The 18,361-nt window shown below is 64.8% G+C and overlaps 3 protein-coding genes across 5 annotated transcripts; all 3 read left to right on the forward strand.

The window, feature by feature from the left end:
- The first annotated feature begins 2,091 nt into the window (after nucleotides 1–2,091).
- PIDD1 (p53-induced death domain protein 1) lies at nucleotides 2,092–6,963 on the forward strand. The gene is made up of 15 exons (XM_019631117.1): nucleotides 2,092–2,471; nucleotides 2,891–3,304; nucleotides 3,648–3,857; nucleotides 3,941–3,995; nucleotides 4,144–4,345; nucleotides 4,424–4,549; nucleotides 4,647–4,826; nucleotides 4,906–5,053; nucleotides 5,162–5,297; nucleotides 5,377–5,527; nucleotides 5,602–5,725; nucleotides 5,797–5,915; nucleotides 5,992–6,105; nucleotides 6,210–6,409; nucleotides 6,572–6,963. The coding sequence occupies exons 1-15, from the start codon at nucleotides 2,168–2,170 to the stop codon at nucleotides 6,828–6,830; spliced, it is 2,742 nt and encodes a 913-aa protein (XP_019486662.1). The 5' UTR covers nucleotides 2,092–2,167; the 3' UTR covers nucleotides 6,831–6,963.
- Nucleotides 6,964–7,401: 438 nt separating this feature from the next.
- On the forward strand, nucleotides 7,402–15,086 carry SLC25A22 (solute carrier family 25 member 22). 2 transcript variants are annotated; one of them, XM_019631118.1, is made up of 11 exons: nucleotides 7,402–7,499; nucleotides 9,414–9,603; nucleotides 10,666–10,806; nucleotides 10,907–11,032; nucleotides 11,188–11,243; nucleotides 12,086–12,176; nucleotides 12,734–12,852; nucleotides 12,944–13,118; nucleotides 13,199–13,353; nucleotides 13,459–13,534; nucleotides 13,605–15,086. In XM_019631118.1, the coding sequence occupies exons 3-11, from the start codon at nucleotides 10,787–10,789 to the stop codon at nucleotides 13,756–13,758; spliced, it is 972 nt and encodes a 323-aa protein (XP_019486663.1). In that variant the 5' UTR covers nucleotides 7,402–7,499; nucleotides 9,414–9,603; nucleotides 10,666–10,786; the 3' UTR covers nucleotides 13,759–15,086. The 2 variants fall into 2 exon arrangements, with proteins under 2 accessions (XP_019486663.1, XP_019486664.1); XM_019631119.1 differs by lacking the exons at nucleotides 7,402–7,499; nucleotides 9,414–9,603 and adding an exon at nucleotides 10,445–10,559.
- A 484-nt stretch (nucleotides 15,087–15,570) lies between these two features.
- CEND1 (cell cycle exit and neuronal differentiation 1) lies at nucleotides 15,571–18,021 on the forward strand. 2 transcript variants are annotated; one of them, XM_019631067.1, is made up of 2 exons: nucleotides 15,571–15,673; nucleotides 17,004–18,021. In XM_019631067.1, the coding sequence occupies exon 2, from the start codon at nucleotides 17,094–17,096 to the stop codon at nucleotides 17,541–17,543; it is 450 nt and encodes a 149-aa protein (XP_019486612.1). In that variant the 5' UTR covers nucleotides 15,571–15,673; nucleotides 17,004–17,093; the 3' UTR covers nucleotides 17,544–18,021. The 2 variants fall into 2 exon arrangements, with proteins under 2 accessions (XP_019486612.1, XP_019486611.1); XM_019631066.1 differs by having other exon boundaries at nucleotides 15,589–15,695.
- The last annotated feature ends 340 nt before the right edge of the window (nucleotides 18,022–18,361 follow it).

Here is an 18,361-nt window from a genome sequence, read left to right on the forward strand (position 1 = left end):
GGCTGCTCAGCTCGGGCTGACTCGAACCACTGTTGCTCAGAGCTCAAACTCTTGAGCGAGCTCTTAACCAACTGAGCCACTCAGCCGGCCCGAACATAAAAATTCTTAACTAAGGTGGGCCATGGCGGGAAGTCACATCTTGAGCTTCCTCATCAAATTAATTTGTGCCTTTTCAGTGGGCCTGTCTGTGTTTTGTCTTTTTGTACCTAAGATAACTTTAATCTTTTTTCCAGACCAGAGCTGGAAACTGCAAAATTCCTCATTATCATGCTTGTCTCCGGATTACCATCTCAATGTGCTGTAAAGAGTGAACTGTTAGGGCCGGCTGAGTGGCTCAGTTGGTTAAGAGCTCGCTCAAGAGTTTGAGCTCTGAGCAACAGCAGTTCGAGTCAGCCCGAGCTGAGCAGCCGTGAGCTGCCAACAGGTGGCAGGATGGCTCAGCTAAAAAAAAAAGTTAAAAAAAAAAAAGAGAGTGAACTGTTAGCTATCCTGCACCCACCTGTGTGGGAGGAGTACCTGTCTCTCCAGTGTGCTTTTATCCAATCCCAGAGAGTTCCCCACTTTCTTTTCTCCCACCCGCTTCATCTATCACCAGTGGATTTCATGTAACCTTCCTCCTTTGATTTTATGTATAAAATAAACTGCAAACTGCTATTTTGCGGAGCATTTTCTCAATCCGTTGAGATTTTGCTTCTCGGCAATTGTCGACAGTTTGGCTCAAATAAACCCTTATAAGTTCTCTGACTCAAACTCTTATAAGTTTTCTCTTAGGCTGGATATTTTTCGTCAGCATTCCCTTATGAGATGCAGACAAACATTGAAGGGGGCAGCATGTGGGGAAGCCTCCTGGAGCACCTGGCCCTTCGTGATTGCCCATAAAGTAGGGTTATGGGAGCTGGCTGTCGGTTCTCTGCAGGGCCTGAGAGCACGTTCGCGCTGGCAGCGGAAGGACACACACGCTTCCCGAGCTCTGGCTTCTGGCAGCGAGTGGGTGTGAAGCAGCGACAGCCATCAGCCTCCAAAGCCCCTGCTCCTTCCCACCTTTGAAAAGGCGGGTTTCGTGGCGCGCACCTGGGTCTCCCCCGGTGGCCGGTGGGCCCAGACGGATGCGGGCTAACAGGAAACCGGGGGCAGCTGGACGGGCAGCCTGGCAGATGGGGTTGGCGTCCGCGTCTCCAGGATGCAGGCCAGCAGAGGGCGGCGTCGGGAGGAACCCTGAGGGCTTGGCCCGTGGACCCCAGGCGCGAGCAACGGGCGCTTTCTGACGGGGCGGGAACCGGAGGGGGTGGCGCCGAGCCCCAGCCCGCCCGGAAACGCGCCGGCGGGAACCCAGGCCCGCAGCGCGCACAGAGCCGGCTCCTGGGACCTCGCCGGCTGGAGCGCAGGTACGCGCCGGCCGCGGGGGCTGTGGGGACGGCGGAGTGAGGGGGACGGCGCGCTCTCCCGGTCTGGGCCGGCCCCCAGGCCGCGGGAGCCTCGGATGCGCCGTGCAGCGCCCCTCCTGCCAGCCGAGGTATGAACTGGAAGCGGCCGGAGAGCCCTTCTCCAGGGGTCAGGAAGCGGGGTCCAGTCCTCCGGACCCGGAAGCTGCCCCGTGTCTCAGACCCCAGGGTCCTTCCCTCCCATTCACTTATGTGACATAATTGCGCACAATCACCCATTGCCTGGGCCACCTCCCCCTTGTGGTAGGTGAGAGTCCCGGACCTCTTGTCAAAGCTGCTGAGTGTGGAGGGTGGAGGTGGGGCTGCGCCCAGGACCCTTATCCCAGGAGTGGAGGGGGAACTGCAGGATGACCCGACAGCTCAATGGGTCCCTTGTCCAAATTTCCAGAATTAGCAGTGAAGCCTCCCCGCCTAACCAGCAGGGCCCCAGGCTCCTCTGCACACAGTGCTCTCCCTGCCTGCTGCCCTCCCAGCCCTGGGGTCCCATTCAACAGCCCCATTTCAGCAATGATCGACCATGATCCGTCCAGCCTAGGCTCTGGGATCTGTGGACCAGCTGGCAGGGGCCCAAAGATCTCCCCCTTACCGGCGTCCCTGCGTGGGAGGAGGGTCCAGCCTCACGCCTACCCGCTCCTCATCCTGACAGCAGCCTCCCTGGGCCCTGCCTGAGCAGGCCTGCCCGGCAAGCTGGGACATGTCTGGCCCCCGAGGACGGCCAGGGGGCGATGGCTGCAGTGGAGGAGGGGCTGGAACCCCAGTTGGCTGCTGCAGAAGATGCTGCAGAAGATGCTACCGATACTGTGGATGCGGGGCCTGCGGCACCTCCTCTCCTGGCTGGGAACCGGCTGAGCCTGGACCTGTACCCTGGGGGCTGCCAGCGGCTGCTGCACCTGTGTGCCCAGGAGCCCCCTCAGCTGCTGGAGGTGGAGTTCCTGCAACTGAGCACCCACGAGGACCCTCAGCTGCTGGAGGCCACCCTGGCCCGGGTGGCGTGGAGCCTGCCACACCTCCGCTCCCTGGTCCTCAAAGGTGAGCCCCATCGGGTCCTAGCCCTGTCCCAGCCCCATTTCTAGCTCCTGCCTCAGCTTCTTGGTCCTCAGAGGCCAACCCCGGCCCCGGCCCCATCACTATTTCCTGCACAGCTCTACCCAACCCTCCTCCCCTCACGGGACGCCGGCTGAGCTCCAGCTCCTGGACCCTGCAGCTGCCCCGTGGGGTCTCCCAGCAGACCCAGAGAGCGTGTGTTTCCTGGGGGTCATGGGTGATGGCTGTCAGCTGGGATGAGCCCGCGGCCTCGGTCCCTGCCTCCCTCCATCTCCTGCAGCTGTCTGCCCCTGTCCGGTGGGGTGGGACTGCAGGTGTGCCTCCCTCCACGCAACGCCTTCCCTGGCTGGCAGGGCCAAGCTGGGACCTGGGACTGGGGGCCACATCTGTCTCCCCCTTCCCAGGTGGGCAACGCCGGAATGCGCTGGGTGCCTGCCTCCGGGGCTCCCTGACCACGCTGCCCGCCAGCCTGAGTGGCCTGGCACGCTTGGTCCACCTGGATCTGAGCTTCAACAGCCTGGAAACACTGCCGGCCTGCGTCCCTCGGATGTGCAGCCTGGGTGCCCTGCTTCTGTCTCACAACCAGCTCTCAGAGCTGCCTGAGGCCCTGGGGGCCCTTCCCTCCCTCACCTTCCTCGCTGTGACCCACAACCGCCTGCGAGCGCTACCCACGGCCCTGGGGGCCCTGTCCACCCTGCAGCGCCTCGATCTCTCGGAGAACCTTCTGGACACTCTGCCCCCTGAGATCGGAGGCCTGAGCAGCCTCGCCGAGCTCAGTCTGGCCTCCAACCGGCTGCAGAGCCTCCCAGCTTCCCTTGGTGAGTACCAGCAGCACCCTCCTTGGCTCACAGGGCCTGCTGGGGAGCCCCTCAGCCAGTGTCCGGCCTCCACCCTCCTGTGGGCCCTCATCTTCTGCAGGGCCCCTGCACACAGGCCGGCCCACCTTCGAGCCTTCACCCACCCGAGATGGCCCTTGTTTGCCCCCCACCCCCCGCTGCCCTGGCCTCGGAGGCTCCTTGGGCAGGCTTGCCTGAGCTCTCTGTGTCCGGCCATGGGGCAGCAACTAAAGGACTTCCAGGGAGGCCCTAGCACTCTGGCACTCTGGGCCGGGGGTGGCCCTGAATGGCCCTCTGCTGGCCCTAAGCCGGCGCCTGCCCACAGCGGGGCTGCGTTCCTTGCGCCTCCTTGTTCTGCATAGCAACCTCCTGGCCTCCGTGCCCGTCGGCCTGGCCCGCCTCCCACTGCTCACCCGGCTGGACCTGAGGGACAACCAGCTCCGGGACGTGCCCCCCGAGCTGCTGGACGCCCCCTTTGTGCGCCTGCAGGGGAACCCCCTGGGCAAGGCCCTGCCAGACTCCCACAGTCCCCCAGGTAGGCTTGTTGCTGGGGAGGGCAGACCACGAACGGGACACAGGTACCGTCACCATCCTAACAACCTGCCTTTCCTTCCACAGGGACACCCATGGTCCCGGAAATGCCCAGACTGTTCCTGACCTCAGATTTGGACAGGTATGGGGTGGAGGAGAGGTGGGGCTGAAGGGACAGCTAGCCGCCCTGTCCGCATGCTTGGGGGTCCTCTTCTCGAGTCCCTAGCGGGGCCAGGCTCGGACATACGGGCGCCTGTGTCTGACCTGATGCCCACCCTGCCTTCATTCAGCTTCCCCGTGACCCCCCAAGGCTGCTCTGTGACCCTGGCCTGCGGTGTCCGCCTGCAGTTCCCTGCCGGTGCCACTGCTACCTCTGTCACCATCCGCTATCGACTGTGGCTGCCGGAGCCGCGCCTCGTCCCCCTCGGTCCCCATGACTCCTTGCTCAGTGGTGTCTTGGAACTGCAGCCCCATGGGGTGGCCTTCCAGCAGGCACGGCCAGGGCAGGTCGGGGGGCAGGTGAGGAGGCCCAGGCATGGCCCCGGTGCTGACAGCACCCGTACACGGCAGGAGGTGAGCCTGTGGCTGCTTTTCGTGCCCCCACGGTCCCGGCGTTGCCGTGAGGTGGTGGTGAGGACCCTGAGTGACGACAGCTGGAGTGACCTGGAGACCCGCCTGGAAGAGGAGGCACCGAAGGTGAAGGCTGTGCAGGGCGGCCCGGGAAGGACCCCTGGGTGGCAGCTCTGCCTGGACCCTCTGACCATGTTCCCTCTGACCCCTCCGCCGTGCCCAGAGGCTCTGGGCTCACTGCCAGGTACCCCACTTCTCGTGGTTCCTTGTGGTTTCACGCCCTGTGTCCAACGCCTGCCTGGTGCCACCTGAGGGGACATTGCTGTTCTCCTCGGGACATCCTGGGGTCAAGATCACATTTCCCCCTGGAGCCACTGAGGAGCCTCGTCACGTCCGCATGCAGGTAAAGGCAGAACAGCTGCCAAGGGTGGCAGGTGGTGCCTCGGCACAAAGCTGTGTGTTCAGGTGGCCTGTCTGTCCAGGTGGTGCGCATGGCGGGCAGGGAGCTGCAGGCCCTGTTGCAGGAACCAGGGGCATCCGTGAGCCCCCTGCTGTGCCTGTCCCAGAGTGACCCCTCCAGCTTCCTTCGGCCAGTCACGGTGCAGCTGCCTCTGCCCCCTGGCATCACAGGTAAGAGGCGGCCACATGGCATAGCTGGACTCATGGCCACGGGGTGGGGGCAGTGCTCAGAGGGGAGCCCCTGCCCGGAGGCCTCAACCCGTCCCCTCCTGTCCCTAGGCCTGAGCCTGGACCGCTCCCGCCTGCACCTGCTGTACCGGGCCCCTCCTGTGGCCACCTGGGATGACATCACGGCCCAAGTGGCACTCGAGCTCACCCACCTGTATGCTCGCTTCCAGGTCACGCACTTCTCCTGGTTAGTGTCCCCTCCAGCCTCCTCGGCCCCTCCCCACCCAGCCCCACGTGTTCAGCCCCACCTCACCCCCAGCCCCCAGGTACTGGCTGTGGTACACCACCAAGACCTGTGTGGGGCGCCTGGCAAGCAAGGCCTGGCAGCGGCTACGGCTCCACCGTGTCAACCTCATCGCCCTGCAGAGACGCCGGGACCCCGAGCAGGTCCTGCTGCAGTGCCTGCCCCGCAGCAAGGTGGGGCCCGGCCACGTCACGGGGGGCGGGCCGGGGTGCCCGGTGTCGGGCTCTGAGGCCGAGGGTGCCCCCAGGTGGATGCGACCCTGAGGCGCCTGCTGGAGCGGTACCGTGGCCCTGAGCCCTCTGACACAGTGGAGATGTTCGAGGGTGAGAGATTCTTTGCCGCCTTCGAGAGAGGCATCGACGTGGATGCTGGTATGCCCCTAACCCTGAAGGGGGGCCCCGGGGTCTGCCCCAGGCCCCCTACTAAGCTCCCCCACCCCCAGACCGCCCCGACTGCGTGGAGGGCAGAGTGTGCTTCGTGTTCTACTCACACCTGAAGAACGTGAAGGAGGTGTATGTGACCAGCAGTCTGGACCGCCAGGCTCAGGCCGTGAGGGGCCAGGTGGGCCCATGGGGCAGGGTCCCCGGGCTACTTGGGCAGAGGCCGGAGCCTTGAACCCCATCTTGTCTTGCCCCAGGTGTCCTTCTATCGGGGAGCAGTGCCTGACGAGGTGCCTGAGGAGGCGCAGGCTGCCCGGCAGAGGAAGGGCGCGGACGCCCTGTGGATGGCCACTCTGCCCATCAAGCTGCCGGTGGGCCCGGGGATGGGGCACTGTGTGTGTGTGTGTGTGTGTGTGTGTGTGTGTGTGTGTGTGTGAAGAGGGGGCCGAGCTCACTGTAGCCGTCCTCCCTACAGAGACTGCCCCGCTCTGAGGGGACAGGCCACAGGGCTAGCCTCTCTCTGGCACCCCTGAACCTGGGTGATGCTGAGACTGGCTTCCTGACCCAGAGCAACCTGCTGAGTGTCGCCGGGCGCCTGGGCCCTGACTGGCCCACTGTGGCCCTTCACCTGGGTGTGTCCTACCAGCAACTGCAGCGCATCCGGCATGAGTTCCGGTGGGTCCCTTAGAGCCTCCCGCCACCAGCCCAGCTGCTGGAGGGGCCCTACTTGAGGCTGGCAGAAATTCTCTGCAGGGCGGGCAGGCGGGCGGGCGAGCAGGACACTGAGTGTGGTGGTCCTGGGCTGGGCCCCTCAGTCACCATGACCCCTCTCCCCAGGGATGACCTGGACGGGCAGATCCGACATATGCTGTTCTCTTGGGCTGAGCGCCAGGCTGGGCAGCCAGGGGCTGTGGGGCTCCTTGTGCAGGCCCTGGAGCAGAGCGACCGGCAGGATGTGGCCGAAGAGGTGCGGGCCGTCCTGGAGCTCGGCCGCCACAAGTACCAGGATGGCATCCGACGCACAAGCCTGGCCCCCAGGGGCCTTGCCCTGCCTGACCCTTCGGAATCAAAATCCCCAGAGCCTGCCCAGGCCTAGACCCTGCCAAGCCTGGGCTGGCCCCTGGTGTGCTGTGGCCGGGGCACAGAGGCCCCCACTTTCAAGCCTCCCCTGTGTAGGGGACAGTGATCTTTGTGTAACAAACATGCACTGTTCTGGTTGCTGTCTCAGAGCTCAGTCTGGCTGGTTTGTTGGGTGGAGACAGTGGCCGGGCCCCTGCTGGGAATGGCGCCTGTGTACAGCGCCCGGCCCTTGCTCTGGCCCTCCCATGTGTCCTGACCTTCCCTGTGAGGGAAGGTAGCCGGGCCACAAAGTAATGGATGCAGAGTCCCCTGGGGGTGGTTGTGCCTCTGCTCTGCCGGCTGTTACAGCGTAGTCCCCTTGGAGCACCACTGTGTGGCCCGCACGCTCCTCCCGGAGGACACTATCATCACAGCGCTCTCCACCACGCTCTGGCCCGACGGGACTATCTCTGGGTCCCCGCCATGCAGGTTTTTGGGGGCCCGCGGCCTGGACAGGGTGCAGGCTGGCGCGAGGCTGCGGCCCGGCCCGGCCCAGAGTAGTGGCCGCTGCGGCCGGGAGGGGGAGCCACAGCGCGCGTGCTGCCCGGTCCGGGGGCGGAGCGCGCCCTGCGCCGAGCCGACGCGCCTATGCAGCGGGGTGCGCGGCACGGCGGGGAGGCGAGCGCGGCGGCGGTGGCAGAGCGCGGTGAGTGCCCGCTGGCCGCTCCTTTCCACTGCGCCCAACCGAGTGCGGTCCGGCTGCGGGGTAGAGGGGCGCGGAGGCGGCCCGGGGAGGTGACAACTGCCTGGACAAGGCGACTCTGATGGGGGCCCTGGTCGGCGGATGAGCGAATCCGCTGCCTCCCGGGTGTGGGAGGCCGTGCGCAGGCCCGGGCGGTAGTGGACGCGCTCCCCGCGCACATGTGTCCCCGCGGGGTAGGAGCCTGGGACCGAAGCCCAGGGAGCAGAGGCCAGGCCGTGGGGGGTGGGGGGGAGGGAGAGGGAGGAGACACACGTGGGACCCTGCCGGACGTGTGTGGACACGTGGGTGGCTTGAGTCGCCATCGCCTGGCGGAGGACAGCGTAGCCCTCTGGGGCCACCTCTGGACCCCGTCCAACAGGACAGGGCTGAGCCCGCCTCCGAGAAGAGCCTGCAGCCCCCACCTGTGCCTCCTTTGTCTGCGGGTTGGGGGCCCTCTAGCCGGCAGGACAGAAAGCACCTCCCCAGGGGAAAGGGACTGGGGAGGGGAGGTCGAGCCGGGGGGGAGCGAGTGGCCAATCCCAGACTCTGAGCCTCACCCCCATCGCCTTTCTTGGGGGTGGGAGCGCTCAGCGGCTACATTTGTGTCAGATTCTGCCTGGGGGTCTGGCAGCAGGGGCATCCTCCCACAGGTGCTGTGTGTCCACAGCCTGACTGGCCCACGGTTTACCTGGCTGTGGAAGCAGAGGGTGGACAGTGAAGGTTGCCAGCTCTGGGCTTCGGTCCGGGCTGGGGCTGCCCGGTTTCTATGGCAACATGGGGTGCAAGGGAGGCCCCCCCACAGCTGCCTCATAAGCAAGGGATGGAAACCACGGAGTGAGGACAGAAAAAGGCGTCCTCAGGAGGGTCCAGAGGACACCTCTCCAGTCCTCCCCAGGCAGGAGCCCCTCACTCTCACTGTTCCTGGTTGGCCTCCAGGAACTTGTGACACGGGGCCCCAGGGCTGACTCTTCCCAAGCCTGGCATCTCCGGGCCTGCCTCTCTTTTGGGGACAACGGTTCCCTTTCCTAACTTAGGTGGTCTGACTTCCAGGACCCTTGTCATCTAGGTGTCCCTAACCCTAAACAGGAGGTGGGGTCTGGTGACGCTAGGGAAGGCAGGGTTCACTCAGACCCCAGAGGGCAGGGAGAGACTCAGAAGACCAGAGTAGGGATGTAGACTCTGCCCCTGAGGGTCTGGGGCAGCAGAGCGAGCTGGCTGTGGCCAGTCTACACGGGGAAGATGCGAGGGGTGGGGTAGGGAGGGAGAGGTCGGGTTGAAGCTCAGAGGTCAGACTCCTCTGCAGGCTGCTGCACAGAGAAGCAGGTCCTGATACGGGCCCAGGGTGTGTTGGGTGGTGGGGGCTTGGCAGGGCAGAGGGCGCTGGGAGTGCTGGTTCGCATCACCTCTGGACCTGCCAGGTGAGCAGGCCTGCAGGTGGTAGCCAGTGGCCCCTTGACAGCCAGCCACCCCTTCCCTGGCCTTACCAGCAGACAGGAGGGCCTTCCTCTGACACCCAGCACCAGGTTTCCCTGAAATGCACCTTCCCTCAATGGACACACGAGTCCCACAGACACGTGTGGCCCCTAACCCATCTCCACCCCATAGCACCCATTCCCCAACAGGGGCCCATGGGAGCCTGAGCACAAAAAGGCCCATGCCCAGGGGTCCAGGGCCCTAGACAGGTAACCTGCAAGCTGCAGACAGGAACCCGTGGGGCAGCTGGGGGCAGGTGGCCAGAGGCTGGCGTCTCTGTGGGCAGGTGGCCTGGCTCAGCTGGGTCAGTGTGAGTTGGACCCACTGCCCTTGGGCTGTGGAGGTCTGAGGCTGGGCTGTGCCTCCCAGAAGCTGTCACACCCCTTCTCATCCCTTCTCCCACAGCCGCAGGGAACCTCAGCACACCCAAAGTGAAAGAGAAAGTCCTCCCCTCCCAGGCCCGCCCCGCCCTGCCCAGAGGCCAATCCCCGTGGCCGATCCCCGTGGCCGCACCTCCCTCCCTCCCTCAGCCGCTAGGTCTCTGTGAGCCGAGCCTGCAGACTGGTCTCAGAGGAGCGAGATCTGTGCACCGAGGGTGAGCAGACCAGAGGCAGCAGGGATGGTGGGGGACTGGGGGTGGGGGGCAGGCGAGGGGTTGAGGCCTGGCCAGGGAAAGCTGAGGTGAAGGTCATCGGTCCTCAAGGGGACTGCATTTGCGAGCCAGCTGGATGACCCTGGGTGGCGGTGCTGTGGGCGAGCCAGTGACAGCTGGCCCGGGGGTGAGGGGGGGGGCGGCGGACGACAGGAGGCCCCCGCAAATCAGTTTTGATGGCCGTTCCTCTCCATGGGAGACCCCCCGAGGCTGGCTCTAGCTCCCTCTCCCTGCCCCTAGTGAGAGAGACCCCTTTTTTCCCCCACTCTAGAGTGGATGAGGGGACCAGCTACAGGGAGCCTTAGAAGGTTAGCTGTCCACCTTCTAGCTGCCCCGCCACTGTGCTCACACACCCCTGAGGCTTCCAGAGGTCCTGTGTGTGTGTGTGTCTGTCTGTCTGGGAATGAAATTCCTGGGAGGGGTGGAGAGGAGGACGGTGGGGGTGGGGCAGGGCTGAGTGTGGGTGAGAACGGTGCTTCTCCGAGGGAAGGGGACATCCCGGGGTCCAGTGTGGAGTTGCCACGAGAGTGGGGGCTGCACCTGAGGTGGCAGCGTCTTCCTGGGCAGCCGTGAGCTGAGCCCAGGTGGGTCAGGAAGGAGCCCGTGAGGAGACTCCAACCTCCTCCTAAAGAGGCCTTCCCAGTGGCCTCTGCCCAAGGTTGGGGGCAGAGCTGCAGCCTAGTCCAGGGTCCAGGCACCCCAGCTGGCAAATTGGCCCCTTCCTGCCAGCCCCTGCCGCGGCCCCCCCCCCACCAGGTGCCTGGCCCTTTAAAGACTGTGCTCCGTGTGCACGTGAGCGTGAGCGTGAGCAGGTGCTGGGAAGACGCCACCAGCCGCCTGTGGGGGACCTTGAGGGGAAACCGGGTGCCTGGCACCACCACCCCCTGCCGCACCCCCAGGTCACATTGGTGTCTCTGCCTGGGTGGTGGGGAGGGGCCTGTCCCTCGCTGTGCCTTTTAGTGGTCTGTCCCACCCCCACTGATTCCAGTCCCCTCTTCCTTTCAGGACTGAAGCCGGTTTTGAAATTCCCCAGCAAGTGGAGGACCACCCCTCACCACTCCGTCCCCATCCACCCACCTGCTGCTTCTGCCTCACCCTCCCCGCTCCTACCTGGTGGCTCACTTAAATGGCCGATAAGCAGATCAGGTCAGAATGCAGCCCTGCCTCCTGTGGTGGCCGCACCCTCCCCAATCCCCTGCCCTGTGGCCCGGGAGGCCATAGGTCCTGACACTCCCTGTGCCCACAGTCTGCCAGCCAAGCTCATCAATGGCGGCATCGCCGGGCTGATTGGGGTCACCTGCGTGTTCCCCATTGACCTGGCCAAGACGAGGCTGCAGAACCAGCAGAATGGTCAGCGCATATACACCAGCCTGTGAGTGCCCGGTGGGCTGTGGGCGTGGGTGCAGGGTGAGCTGCGGCTGCTGGGTCCCCCCACCCTGCTTACTTAACAAAAGGGGAAACTGAGGGCAGGGCAGGCCTGGGGGAGCTCCTCCCTGGGGCAGGGCTCACCGCATCCCTTGGCTGCAGGTCTGACTGTCTCATCAAGACCATCCGCTCAGAGGGCTACTTCGGCATGTACCGTGGTGAGGCTCGGGACGGGGCAGGCCTGGGTAGCCTCCCACAACCTGAAGGGGGCTGCCGTCGTGGCTGGGAGGCAGCGGGGAAGGCAGGGGGCAGCAGGCCTGGGCTTGGTGTATAAGTGTGGACATGTCCTGTGGGGGCTGGTTGAACCTGCACTGGGGGGCCATCAGCCCGGCCCTGGGTGTTGGGGTTGGGGGAGTTGTTTGACAAGGGCAGGATCTCTGGGGACTGGCAGTTCTCAGCACCCCTGTCTTCTTGGGTATCCCCCCATCCCCTACTTACTGCCAGCTCTCAGCACGGCAGGACACTGTGTCATCGATGGTGGCCACCTCCCCTGCCTTCTGGAACAGGCAGGACCCTGTCTGTGCTGGGACACTGGGACGGAGGAGGGCATTACTACAAAGCAGCTTAGACAGTCCCCACGCCTGGATCTGCCCAGATGCTGTGCAGCCCTGAGCCCTCCCAACCCCGAGGGGCTTGCCATCGCCTCCCCGGCCCCCACACCAGGCTACACAGAGCCAAGTGCACCTGTGTCCTCTCACCCAGTGCCTCTGGCACTGCGAGCACCTTCCGTCCCCCAGGGGAGGCCGTACTCGGGGATGCCCACCCGGCTACCGTGGCAGGGCCATGGGGGAGGGTGAGCAGAGTGCCCGGAGAAGGAGGCTGCCCTATCCTGCCTGGTCCCCACCCCCGCCTGGCACAAATGTGGGTGAGAGGGCAGGAGGAGACGGCCAAGGAGTGACGGGAAGGGCTTTGCCAGCTGGGAGGCAGCGTGCTGGCTGAGTGCCTCCCGGCCTGGACCACTGATCTGCCGGTGCCCCCCCACACACCACGTGCCCCACAGGAGCCGCAGTGAACCTGACCCTCGTCACCCCTGAGAAGGCCATCAAGCTGGCAGCTAACGACTTCTTCCGCTATCAGCTCTCCAAGGACGGGTGAGGGGCTTAGCCCTGCCAGGCTGCTGGGCGCCAAGGTCATGAGAGGGAGGGGTCTGTGCCTCCAGACAAAGGACAGAGGCTCTACTCCGCCACCCTCACCTTGACCTTGCAGGGCCTCTTCCTGCTGCTGGTCCTCCTCCGCCTCTGTCCTCCCTGCCCCCTGCTTTGGGAGGAGTGAGGCAGATGGTGAGTCAGTGCTGCTCAGCCCCCCCTCCCGTGGTCCTCGGCCTCCCCTGCAGGCTGGGATTTGGGGGCACTGACCAGCTTTCCTGTCACCAGAGGGTGGTGCTGAAAGGGTAGCCCTTGGGGTCCTGGAGACCCCCAGCGTCTCCATTTCTCTGTGCTTAAGAATGGCCCCGCCCCCCTTCCCAGGCCCTGCCGTGGGGCCATCTGTCTGTTGGGCTCGGTGCCCGTTGCTGGAGGGATGTGTGAGGCTGGGGGTGCTGTGCCCACCGGGCTGCATCTGTCTCCACTGCCCCTGGGCGGGAGCAGCGGGCAGCTCTGGGCAGCAGGGCTACGGCTCTTCACCATGGCCCTTCCCCGCTGTGCTGCAGGCAGAAGCTGACCCTGTATAGGGAGATGTTGGCGGGCTGCGGGGCTGGCACCTGCCAGGTCATCGTAACGACCCCCATGGAGATGCTGAAGATCCAGCTTCAGGACGCAGGCCGCATTGGTGAGGCTGCAGGGAGCGGCGGGGGGCCCCGTCCCGTACCCCCACCTCACACGTGGAGGGAGACCAGCAGGCCTGTCCCCTTTCTCTCCAGCCGCCCAGAAAAAGATCATGGCCGCCCAGGCACAGCTCTCAACCCAAGGGGGCGCCCAGCCCTCGGCGGAGGCTCCGGCCGTCACTCGGCCCACGGCCACCCAGCTTACCCGGGACCTGCTCCGCAGCCGTGGCATTGCTGGCCTCTACAAGGGACTAGGGGCCACACTGCTCAGGTGGGAGGGCCGGAGAGGCCTGGAGGAGGGAGGCAGGAGGTCTGCCCACGCCTCCCGGTCACCACGGCCTCTCCCTGCAGGGATGTCCCCTTCTCCATCGTCTACTTCCCCCTCTTTGCCAACCTGAACCAGCTGGGCCAGCCGGCATCCGGGGAGAAATCTCCCTTCTACGTGTCCTTCTTGGCCGGCTGTGTGGCCGGGAGTACGGCCGCTGTGGCTGTCAACCCCTGTGATGGTCAGTGTCTGGGCCTGGGCCTCCGGCTGGGGGCGGGGCGCTTAGGGGATGGGGTTGGAGGTGAGTGGACCCCCATGCTGGCTGACGCACACAACCCCCTTGCAGTGGTTAAGACGCGGCTGCAGTCACTCCAGCGTGGGGTCAACGAAGACACCTACTCGGGGTTCTTGGACTGCGCCAGGTGGGTGAGGCCCGCCGGGGCGGGTAAGGGCCTTGGGGCCTGGCACGGTTCTAACTCCCTCTCCCCACAGGAAGATCCTGCGGCATGAGGGCCCCTCAGCCTTCCTGAAGGGCGCCTACTGCCGTGCCCTGGTCATCGCGCCGCTGTTTGGAATCGCCCAGGTGGTCTATTTCCTGGGCATCGCGGAGGCCTTGCTGGGGCTGCTGCAGCGCCCCCAGCCCTGAGCCCAGGCCGCCCCGCGCCCACACCAAGCAGGACCAGAGTGGGGCCGGGGCCAGGTGGCCTGCCCAGGACCGAGCAAGGGAAGTCTTTCCCGCCCCTCCACACGTTTATGGGGGAGGCAGAGGAAGGGGTACAGGGTCCACACACAAACCCCGAGGGGTCCTGCTTGCACAACCACTGGGATCAATGTCTTATTTATGTAGAAACGGCAGAAATCTTTACATTCCTGGAGCCAGCCCTGCCCCAGCTCCCACCCGGCCTGAACACTCCCCGATCAGAGCTGGTCTCTGGGCTGGAGGCCCCCCGGCGTGGGCTGGGCAAGCTGGACCCTACCCTCCAGGCTACCAGCCCGTCCCCGAGGCGTGGCCCCTAGTCCACAAAGGGGACCCTGCACAAACCTATTTATTAACTTGCTGAGCACAAGTGGCTCTGCCCAGCCCTCCGTCCATCAGTCCAGACCCCCTCTGCTGCTGTTCTCACCTCTGCCAGCCTTGCAGGAGGATCGGGGTCTCCTGACCCCCATATTGAGCCAGGAATCCCAGGCTGGGGGATCACACTGAGCTCTGACTCCCAGGGAAACCCCCCTACCCCCAATGTGGGACCCAGCACCCGTCCTGGTGGGCCTGTGCCCCACCCCAGGCTGAGGGCCCAGAGCTCGTGAGGTCTGTGTGTGCGTGCGAATGCTGTGAGGAGCCCACTGTGGACTGGGGCTGTGGAGGCCGCTGCTCTTCCCATATGGCCAGGCGCTGTGTGTGTGCTGTGTGCGCCCCCGGCTCCCTGCTGACCTCGTCCAGGAATTTCGTGCTCCAGCCTAGCCCCTGTTGCTGCACCTTCAGTTGACCCCTCTCTGAGACCCCCACCCCAGGTGTAGGACAAGGGGGAAGGGCAAGCACAGAGACCAGAATGGGGGCACCCACACTGCTTGTGGGGGTGGGGGTCCAGGAGCTGCCCCTTCAGGGCCCACTCCACTTCCTGGGCCTCTGCGTAAGGCCCCTGACCACATTGCACCCCTCTGTGCACCTGGCCCCCAGACTGTCCACGTTGTGAATTGAGGCAGGCACTCCCCCACGTGATCGTGTTGGTGATTGGTCCTGAAGTGCTGGTGCTGTGTCCCCCCACCCAGGCCCCCTGGAGGAGGCTCCTTCCCAGCGACACTACTGGGGCTCAGTCCTGGCCCCTAGTCCCCAGTTCACGGTTGCTCCCATCACATCTGTACCTTGGAAGCTGAGGCTGCTGCTTACAGATTTATATTTTTTTTCTTTTGAGGAGTTTTAAGAAGTGACTTTTTGTGTCTTGTCATGTAAGAAGATAAATAAATATTCTAAGTAGATGTGTCCTCTCTCAGACTCTGTTGGGGGTTGACGGGAAGGGCAGCCCCCTTGTAACTGGCTCCGCTCCTGCAGACCTGGGTCCACCGAGGGGCACATTGGCCTGGAGGGCGTCCTGGGAGGAACCGCCTCCTGACTCCCCCGCAGTCTGTGTTGGGGCTGCAGGAAGGGCAGCCTGAATGTCTTACCCTCTTGACCGTTAACCATCCTGGGGATTAAAAGCGGAGTTGGAGGGCCCGAAGAGTGACTCAGTTGGTTAAGAGCTCGCTCAAGAGGTTGAGCTCTGAGCAACAGCGGTTCGAGTCCAGCCCGAGCTGAGCAGCCACTGAGCTGCCAACAGGTAGCAGGATGGCTCAGCTAAGAAAAAAAAAAAAAGCAGAGCTGGGTTCGGGGGCCCCAGCGTTTCCAGCCATTCTGGGGCGCCGCGGCGCCAGGGGGCGGGCGAGGGCGGAGCCGGCGCGGGTGCGGCCCCGCCCCCACTCACTGCGCCGGGAGCGCTGCATTGTGGGAAACTCCCAGTCCTCGCAGCCGCAGCCAGGAGCCGCCGCCCGCCTCCTGTGTGGTCCAAGGAAGAGCGCGCAGCGCGGAGGTGGGACAGCGGGAACAGCAGCGTAAGGCGGCAGGGGGCTCCGCGGCCTGGGGCCGGGGCGGGATGGGGGCCCGGGGGCCCGCGGGGCGAAGCGGCGGTTCCCCGCCTTGAAGGTCATCAGTCTCCGGGGCACGGCAGCCCCGGGGAGGGGGAGGGGGCAGCCGGGTGACATCAGTGTGAGCTAAAAACAACCGAGGGTAGGTCGGGGGAGGCAGACCACCTGCCCTTGGCCTGCTTGACGCCCAGCATCTGCGTGCCCTCCAGAACGGCAGGGGGTGAGGCGCCGCTGGGTCTCCCTGGGACGCCCCCATCATGCTGTGACCTTCAGGCAACCTTCGGTGTGGGTAGTGTGCCTGGCCGGGCTGAACAACTGGAGCTGTCATGGTCCCCTCTCCCTGGAGGTGGGGTGGGTGGTTCTCACCCTCGCAGGCGACAGGCAGACAGGTGGTGTCTAGGTCTGCAGGGAGGGATCACTCAGGCGAGGCGCCCATTCCACACTCCTCCCCCTGTCCTGGACATGAAGGATCCGAGCCAGGCCTTTCCTACAGCCCAGACCCCCATCCTCCACCTGGCCCAGATGCTGAGGCTGATTGACGGCGTGTGCCCGCCCCAGGCTAATGCCAGGGATCCCCTCTGCCCCCCAAAGCAGGTGCAGCCTCCAGCTCAGGAAGGACGCCCTGCCCTTGAGCTGGAGTAGGTGAGGCTGGTGTTGGGAGTGGGCGCCGGGAGCTGGGGAGGGGCAGCTGGTCTGCTGGCTTCTCCAGCCTCCTGGGAGATACCTCAGGTTTGTCCAATCCAGGTCCTGGGGGCCTTGGGCCCACTCCTCCCCTGCCGGCACCAGAGAGCCCAGGCCCAGGTTCCCACCTGCCCTGACCCCCGTCCACTTGGACTCAGTTCTTCTCCTGAGAAGGATACACAGTTGGCTCTGCCCAGGCCCACCCTGGCTGCTGTCCTTCTCCCCTGACCGTATTCTCTTTTCAGGGCTGGGTAGGCTCGCACTCTGCATCAGGGACCCCTGCCCTGGGCCAGTGTGATGGACATAGCACACGTGTGGGCAAGACCATTCTACAGATGAGGAAACTGTGACCTCTAAGCTGGTCTCATCCCCCATATCCCCAGCCAGCCATGTGGGCCCCTGCCTGTGTGGTGGGAGGGGCTTCTCAGGGAGCAGCTGGGAATGGGTGGAGGCCAGGCCCTGGAAGAGGATGATTCTGAACCTGGGCTCCTGGGAGGTGTGGGGGGGTGGAAGTGTCCAGAGAACTGGGCGGTGCCTCTACAGGGACAGGGTGGTGGGGGTGGGACAGAGGGGCCTCACTGCATCTCCCTCCAGGCCCAGGTAATGCCCAGCGGTGAGCTGTCCTGAGCTGCTGTGGTCCAGCCACCTGCCTGTACGTAACACGCCCCACACAGCGCTGCAGCCATGGAGTCCAGAGGGAAGTCGGCCAGCAGCCCCAAGCCCGACACCAAGGTGCCCCAGGCCGGTGCTGAGGTCAAAGGCCCCCCGGCTGCAGATGGGAAAGCCCCCTCGGCCAAACCTGGGAAGAAGGAGGCCCAAGTGGAGAAGCAGGAGCCACCCGCAGCCCCCACCCCACCACCTGCCAAGAAGACTCCGGCCAAGGCAGACCCTGCTCTTCTCAACAACCACAGCAACCTGAAGCCAGCCCCTGCGGCCCCCAGCAGCCCCAATGCAACCCCGGAGCCCAAGGGCCCTGGAGACGGGGCTGAGGAGGACGAGGCCCCCAGTGGAGGCCCAGGGGGCCGAGGTCCCTGCCCTTTCGAGAACTTGACGCCCCTGCTGGTGGCTGGGGGGGTGGCTATGGCAGCCGCAGCCCTGATTCTCGGTGTGGTCTTCCTGGCCCGGAAAAAATGATGGCTGGTACCCAGCTGGGGCCCAGCCAGCCCCTGTACAGACTTGGGAGTCTAGTGCATGCCAAGCTCACACACAGCTATCTATCCACACATACACAAGTAACATATATAGACATGCCCCACATCCACACAGACAGAGAGATGGCAGGCCCCTCCCAGCCTCCTGGGCAGAAGAGTTGCAGGCTCGGGTTCCTGAGCAACACAGGGCAGAGCTCCTACGTTGGGCAGAGGGCTCAGGGTGGAGGCATCTGGGGGCAGTGGAAGGGGTGGGCCCTGAGTGTGGCCCACCTGATCATGGACACGCTCACTGTGCCAGCCTGTCCCAAGCAGCCCCAGTGGTTCTGAAGGCTTCCTGGCAGCAGCTTCCTGATGAGCCTCCAGGGCAGGAGGGAGCCCCCAAGGCTGGCAGGGGCCCCGGATGGGCTCTAACCTGGGCCCAGCCCCATGTGGGGCCATTAAAGGGTGTGGCTGTGTCACTCTCCCCTCTTCTGCTCTTTGCTTGCAGCTGGAGGGAGGGGGCGGTGTCTGTCTGTGTGGGCTACTGCAGCGGGGCTGACATGAGACAGGCAGTCACATTGCAGAGCTTCTGTGAGACCTCTGCCTGTCACCTGCACCCTAGCAGGGTAGAGAGCCCAAAGGCCAGTCTCTGGAGGGGCTCCCATAGTTCGCAGTCTGGCTTGTGGCCCGGGGGGAGCTCCTGAGGCTGGGGTCACCGCACTTCCTGCCCTGAGCCCTCTCCCCATCGTGCAGCAGTTGTCCTGGGGGCAGCTGAGAGCCTGGCAGGGAGGGGATGGAGCGGTGTCTGCCTCGGCAGCCCCC

The sequence above is a fragment of the Hipposideros armiger genome, unplaced genomic scaffold, assembly GCF_001890085.2.
Source record: "Hipposideros armiger isolate ML-2016 unplaced genomic scaffold, ASM189008v1 scaffold_983, whole genome shotgun sequence".
NCBI lineage: Eukaryota > Metazoa > Chordata > Mammalia > Chiroptera > Hipposideridae > Hipposideros > Hipposideros armiger.